General features: G+C 36.0%; 1 protein-coding gene across 2 annotated transcripts in view; it reads right to left on the reverse strand.

Moving 5' to 3' along the window:
* Positions 1 to 8,014, reverse strand: part of LOC107741424 (disintegrin and metalloproteinase domain-containing protein 10-like) — a 59,372-nt gene that overhangs the window by 30,616 nt on the left and 20,742 nt on the right. For both annotated transcript variants that reach the window (XM_016554148.1, XM_016554149.1), the window contains one exon: positions 3,698 to 3,816. In XM_016554148.1, the coding sequence (XP_016409634.1) occupies positions 3,698 to 3,816 (119 nt within the window). The remainder of the gene's footprint in view (positions 1 to 3,697; positions 3,817 to 8,014) is intronic.

The raw sequence follows: 8,014 nt of genomic DNA on the forward strand, positions 1-8,014 counted from the left end.
CAGAACAGACCACGAAAAGGAACTGTTGTCTATAACATTGTAGACATCTTAAGCTGTCAAAATCTCAACAGTCATTTTTGCCCGTTGGAAATTCTTGTCCACTTTAAGCAAGACAAATAAAAGAGAAGCTTTTAATGTTTCACAAGCGTTTAGCTCTTACAAGCACCACAAGTGCTTTAAAAGAAAACATACTGCAATAAAACGGTTAACTGGGATTTACCAGGAGCTGTCTGCTATCATGGTTAAATGGCAATGAGAAAGTTGTGGTGTGTGTTTTGGCTGTTTCTCAGGCACAGAGGAAGAACCTGCAATACGATTTCTTTCTTCAGAAAGGAACAAGATCTGAAAGCTCTTGAACTTTTCATCCCTAAAACTGATAATAACAGAAAGAGGAGATTCACTCTCATACCCTGTGTGACATTAAACTACTGCTCTCCTCCATCCCTCCCTGACCTTCTGTTCTCTCGTTCACAGATTAAAACAACAGAAAAGCTGATGAGGAGAAGCATGAAGACACGCAAGAACATCAAACAAGCAACAGGCACAATATACTTTTCCAAATATTTCGCTTCTTATGAAGTCAATCCTAATAAACGTACTGAATTTGTGTAGCAGTTCTCTGAAGTGGATTTCATCTCTAGACAAGTCCTCCTCATTAGCCACCAGAGCAAAAAAAAAAAAAAGAGCAGAAAAGAGAAATGCTAATGAAAGAACAGCTGTTAATGTCATTGCCTTTCCACAGAGAATTTGCGCCATCCCGGCCTGCTTCAAACTCTTCTGTGAATATTAGAGGTTGCAAGATTAAGCACTGAGCGATGTTTATCCTTTAGAGAGTACAAAGAGTGCTAATGGATAACAAAGAGAGAGAGCGGGAGCGAGAATGTTAGAGGACGGCTGAGAAAAAGTGAAATTGTAAAATATGAACATTTAGGTGCTTAAGGGCTTTTTAATTTCAAACATTTTTGAGAAAGAGTGTCCAAATTTAGAAGAGACAGAAATGAGCATTACGGATAGTGTTTTAGTCATAGTTTTTGTCTTCTGACAAAAATGTAGTTAAATGTAGTCAATATTTCATCACGTCATATGTATGTCACATTTTAATAATAATAATCTTAAATTGTATGCCCTTGCTGAATAAAGGTATTACTTTCTATCAAAACGTTTGAGCAGCAGTATATGTACAAAACGAAGAAAATGTGTCAAACTGTAACAGATTAAACTTTAATCACATTTGCAAACATTTTGAAATGTATAAACAATCTCCAACATATATAATTGAATTATAAGAATGAATTCTTTTAACATTTATCTTCTTAAACAATTTCTAGTGCATTGCTGTTTATATCTTTTAGTTTTCATCAACAGTACATTTTTCATTATAAACAGTTTCATTATATTCACAGTGCAGAGGAGTCTCATCTTCAATGCTGTAATACATAACTTCAAAACAATACTAAAAAAAACTTCATCAAGAAACAAAATGGCAATAAATTTTTTAAAATTTTCATTCTTAAACTGCCAGTAAAAAGTTGATCCGACAACTTGTGAAATGCAGTTCTTGATCTGTGGTGTTAAAAAATCTACTGTGTTTTAAAGGGGAGCGATAGCATTGCTTATTAGTGTTTATTCACCACTTCCAATAAAGAAACAGTTCAGAACAACTCTCAACCACGTTCACTTCCTCAGGCCTAAAGTCCTTCACTCACCCATATCAACAGATCACATGAACGTCATCTCCTGACAATACCAGTTATTATGAAACATCCTGTGGTGAGCAGGAAATTATATGAATCCATTCAGAGCAATTCAGAGACTGAAAGGATGTGTCAGTATTAGTAATAGGGTCAGGAGAGATGCTCAGAGTCAATAAGGATGCCTGATCATCAGATGAAGAGAAAAGGGAAAGTAGTTTTCATCCACCAGTAGGCAGTCTGTCCATCATTTAAAATACATAGGTAATTGTTCAGATCTCACTAATGTGTGTTTATCGTAAGCTGTACCCATCATCAATCAGGTTCAGTGCCTCATCGCACTACAAAGAACATAATGAGAATAAGGTGATGATACAGTTGTCATGATGTAAGCTCAGAAACTTCAGAAATGATCAAGCGAAAATGAAGAGTAACTGAACAAGACATTTCATTCACTTGTGCAGAAGATGAGATCTGAAACCACTGACTGCAAAGAAAATGCTCAAAACTTAAAAAGTGACTGAATTAAAATGTATCAGTGACAAGAGACAGTAGAAAGCTATACAATCTAACATTAGAACCAGGCAATTATTTAAAATGTGTCCTAGCAGAACTTTTGTGTTATTTAAGACTGAAGTGTTTTACATAAAATTATTTCATGCAGTGTCTTTTTTTGACAAAATTCTATATGTTTAGCATTGTGTGAGAGGATTTAAGTTTACATTTGGTCAGCGGGTTATGTGAGAAATAAATGAGGTGCACAGTGGTCAGATCCATGTGGAAAATGTCATCACAGCAGGGTGTGTGTGGTTCGGCCCTATGACAGGACACACCTTCACTTTATTGACATTTGCCTTCTTTTACAAACCCAACAGAAGAAAAGCGAAAAAAGCATAAAACATTTGCCGAATAAATTCCTCCATGTGCATTAAAAAAGTCATGTGAATTTGCGCTATTGGACGGCATAACCTGAGTAACCAGCAGACTGATCTTGTTGGACAGCATCTGAAATGTTATGGTCATTCTTAAATAGACATCAAAGTCTGTCGTCAAAGTATTTCTGTATAATTATAATCTTACATGACTGCATTCCCAAACAGTAGCATCCACCTCCGAAAGCAATGACCACATTTATTGTGTTTCGTCAACTCGCTCTGAGTAATTTAATATATATGAAAATTATTATATTCAGTGGCTTCTCCTACATTTTTTTGTGATATTTAGTGCCAGTTTATCAGGAATTGACGATATTGTTCTCTTTGACTCGTTGGATGGAAACGGTGCTTATCTGCAAATGTTTTATGCAATATTCCAATTTTGCACATAAGAGAAATTCACAACTTTAGATGGAAACCCAGTCAGTAATTTTTTTAAACTTTTTGAGCATTTCTATCAGAAGGCACTGAATGTCATTATCACCAATTTAGTTAAAAAAAAAATTCAAATATAATATGGCTATTACATATTATTATACAAAAATACAACAAGGACACATTTTAACTACACGGTTAAGAAATACTTCTATCCAGTATGCATTAATTTGAGTCACAATAAAAACATTTTTAATGTTACAAAGGACTTCTATATGTTTGTGTATGTTCTGTATGTTAGTATATGTTTGAAACAGATCACTAAGGTAGCTGCAGAGGCACCTGTATAACTAGATAAGCCTAAAAGAACATAATGAAGTATCAGACATTACCAAAAAAAAAAAAAAAAGTTTAATTCATCATGGGGTACTTTTGCCCCCAAAATTTTAGGCATTTTCTGTGGATCAAATGAAAGTACAACTCCACCAAAAAAGCATTTTTTCCCTCACTATATCTTAATTACTCTCTACCTTACATGAGATGCACAAAAATCACACTACATCTTCAAAAACAGTGTACAAATACAATAGATGGAGGCAACGTTTCCGTGGCAACTCAGGAAGTGTGTTGAGGTGGATGCATGCCTTTATGCACAAGTGTGTGCATGTGTGAGTGCTGGAAAGGTGCCATGCTCACCATAAATTTCTCCAGTGTAAATGTGAGAGGTGTCATAGGGAATCTCTTCTCCAGAAACTTCCACCTTCAGATCGGGAGCGAAGAGAGAGGTGTCCCTCTTCATCCGTAGGTTAAAATGCCTGATGGAAGGAGAGAGAGAAAGAGAACAAGATTAATGGACTGTGAAATTGCCCGTGAGTGTACAAAATGTGTCCCAACAGAGGTGGATACAAGACACACAATATTTGAGATGCTGTGCAACACACACCGAAATACTAACATTCTGAGCCAAGTCAGAATAAGAGTCATGATGCAGAGCATTACTGAAACTATGAGATAAAGGAGGAATAAGGGAAATCTGCCAAACAGCATTTCTCACTGCCAAATTTTTTTTTTCTCATTTATTTTTCTCCTTTCCAGCATTTATAATCAAAACGTATCTTCCCTTCAGATTAATCCATTTCCAATTGGCACATTATGTCATTAGGATTTTCTAGAAACACTAGGTGCTGGTGAGTGACGCACAGTGATTCAAAATGATTCATCTGGGTTATTAACTTGACACAGTTCTACACGGTGATGCTCTGACGTGTCGAAATTTATAATTGAGTGTGTGCTGGATGTCTAGTTGAAGACATGGTGGATTAATGAGAGAAAAAAAATCACTGAGTAAAAGAATGTTACAACAAGAATGATAACCATAAAAATACAGAAATTATAATGATAACTATATTAGTATCCACACCAGAGCATAAAAAAGTTTTATTTAAGCATGCACTGCAGTTTTGTCGTCTGCCACTTTAAATGTTCAAGCTCTTTAAAACAGGAAGAATTCAATGTTTTTATTGTTCATTAGGTGGAAAAAAAATCATTCTGAAAGTGGTCTCAACATTATCATTCCCCTGTGTCTTTATCGTAATATTTATGGTGTGGACTTCCCTATTTTCAAAGAATTAGAACGATTATTATAGCTTTATAGTTATCTTTACAGTTATCATCCTTGGTGTGAATGTGTCTTAAGACGCCACCATCAGGCCCAGAATCAATCTCTCTGATACAAATATACATGCTCGAAATCGTTGAATCTGTAGAATGGGTTTAAAGTACTTCACTCCTCATAACAGCCAAAACAACCATCAAATCTGTAATATTTTTAATAGAAAGGCAAACGCTATAATGCTATTTTCATATACCTTTCACTTTGTTTAAAAGTTCTGTCTAATTTTTTATTAGACAGAACTGTTATACAATGACAGTAAACTATGAAGATGGAGTCTGCTTTCTCTCAGGCGCTGGCATTTCTTTTGCTGTTTCTGCTTTTGACACTTATTAGAGACTTATTAAAAAAAACATATCGGCTGATGGCGATAATAAAAAAAAATAAATAAAAAAAACTAATATCAACCATGGCGATACATCGGTTGCCCAATATGTTTTAATAAACAAACATACAAGGGGTGGGGAATGTATATGGCATTACAAGTCAATTAATACCCACAGAGCTTTCTGCAGAGTACTGTGTGTGCAGATTACATCAGTCATTTGTTTTGTTGACAGGAGAGAGAGAGAGAGAGAAAAAAATGTCATGCTCTGCTGAAATGGCACTGACCACCCTGCGATCATGGATTCCCTCAGGATAAACGGGATCAGGCATCACCCATGCTCGTGCAGCTGAGCCAGTGTTGTTTGTGTGTGTGTGAAGCCCTTGTCTCTAATATATCAGAGGACTAAAGGAGCCAGACAAGATGTGCCCCATCGGGGAGATTTTAATTATGTTAGCTAGAGAAAAGACATTACATATGAAAAACAATACAGTATTGACCTGAAAAAAAACCCCCACAAAGCTGAATTTCATAAGAGGCTCAGTACAGGAACAGGAAGACTCAAAGCCAAAGGGGTGGAGACACATCCCTGTAGTAAACACTCCTAGTGTAGAGGACAGCAGCTCAGTGCTCCACCCAGCAAGGGGTTTGACCTTTGTGCAGGTGAGACTCACTGCTAACATACGCTCGTACGGTCATGAGGAAACTGAGAACAACAATGAGAGAGAGAGGGACATGAAGAAGAGTAGGAGGAAAAGAAGAGAGAGGAAACTAAAGGACAAAGAGTCCTGGAGGGAGAACAGGCAGGTGGAAGCGGTCTGGCCATTCTCAGAACTCTCTAATTAAAACTACCCTTCACATAGACACACACACACCCTCTCCTAAATGAGGACACATAGACATTTACAGTTTTTTATGTACTGGAAATTGTAATTTATTACAGACAACCCCTAATCAATGTACAGCCAAGTAAACTTACATACATTTTCACTACACAGCTATCTAAATGAGAACACTCCATAGACTTCTATTTGCGGCTAGTTATAAATACTACTATATCCTCACTTCAACCCTTTTTATTACCAACTCAAACCTGGAGGAAAGTTTATCATCAAACAAACTCGGACACATTTAGCACGAGTAGCATCATCAACTAATTGCTTAATCCAATTCAGAGAGATAGTTCACAAAAAATAAAATTCTGTCAACAATTACTGACCCTCATGTTGTTGAAAACCTTTTAAAATATTTCTTCTGTGGGACACAAAAGGAATTTTTTTTAATCGTACTGGTTTTTCTTTTTAAATTTCACTGAATGATTGAGGCTTTCAAGCTTGAAAAAGGGCACAAAAGGCAATATCATAAAAGTATAGAGAAAAATAGTTTTGAGCATGAAAGTGATTAATTAATGATTTAATTTTTTTCATGTTTAAATGGGAACTATTCCTTTAGATAGGAGGTTTGTGGGACATACACTGATTCCAACTTGTTAATGTTAATGGCAACTCCCACTAGGCAGTAAACATAAAAGTCTGCAGTACACATTCTCTAGTACAGAAGGACATTAGGAGTACTGTAGAACATATATGTTCATACCATTCAAACAGTGTCACTAACCAATGCTTTAACACACAAAAGACATGAATACCTCAGGACAAGCACTAACAGGTAACAATACCTACCATTAATGGGTGGACACAGTAGCAGAGATTCGAGGAATGAGCATTTTTAACGTGTTCTTTCTTGTGAGATCCAGTGAAGTGTTATGCTCAGACAAAAGGAAGTAATGCAGGAAGTCTCAAAGTTTTCAAAATCCAGTGTCTAAATCAGAGAACGGCTTCAGAGAACCTTAGTCAGTATGTGACTCAGATCGTGAACAACATCCGCCGTCTTACTCAACATTCCATGGTGGGCTAACACTCAAAAACCACCCAAGCACCCAAAACCCCCACACTCTTGCTCGGTCTACACCTCATCTAGCCATATGAGTCATAGTGGAGACCACAGAGCACAACATTTTCCCCCAGTGCCCAGAGCCATTCAGAGTCTTTGCTATCCATGTCAAACCAGTGCAGGTCTTTAAAAACAATGTAAAAGCCAACAGTGGCGATTTCTATATCCCCACCTCCGGTGATTCTGCGGGTTATAAAATGTATATATATATATATATATATATATACACAATTATAATTATATATATATCTCACCGTCTAGCTAAAAATGATCATTATTGTCCAAATGTTCTCAGCAGTTAGGCTAATTGTCCCACTCTCAATTTTCAAAATGGTTTCCTGTTTTGGTTCTATTCAGAAAATATGCAAGAATGCACCTGCTTAAAGTACTGTGAATAAGAAAAAAGAAAAAGAAAAAAAAAAAGAAAAAAAATGTGTAAAAACAAGTATAACTTTGATAGTACCAGGGTTGGGAGGCAAAAACTTTCCATTTTCTTTTCCAATTATACTTAGGTCCATGAGGTTTCTCACAAGTGCATTTCATTCCACTGATGCAGATGGAACACTGTACTAAAATATAATATAAAATAGTCAGATTATTAGATTGCATTTAAGGTGTTACTTCTGTAAGAACAGTTTTACTAGTTTTAAGTTAATAATAATAATTTACTTATGAACATAACTTTCTCTTTTTCAAAAGCACCAAAAGGAGTGTTAATAGAACCATTAAGCCACATGAATCATTAAGAGGAACCAGAACCGGAACCAGAATAATTAATTAGACTAGAGCCCGACCGATATGGGTTTTTTGGGGCCGATACCAATACCGATATTTGGGAGTAAAAAAAAAAAAGCAGATATCGGTATATCGGCCGATATTCTTTGTGTATATTATAGACAGTACCAGTCAAAAGTTTGGACACTTTCCCATTTGTGTGTCCAAACATTTGACTGGTACTATATATAGAATACAGTATATACATAAACAGAATATATATACATTAAACACATTTTTTGCAATGATCACTCAAATGTGGTGATCAAACACTTATAATGACGTGACA

The sequence above is a fragment of the Sinocyclocheilus rhinocerous genome, unplaced genomic scaffold, assembly GCF_001515625.1.
Source record: "Sinocyclocheilus rhinocerous isolate Xijiao unplaced genomic scaffold, SAMN03320098_v1.1 scaffold1007, whole genome shotgun sequence".
In the NCBI taxonomy this organism is placed as follows: domain Eukaryota; kingdom Metazoa; phylum Chordata; class Actinopteri; order Cypriniformes; family Cyprinidae; genus Sinocyclocheilus; species Sinocyclocheilus rhinocerous.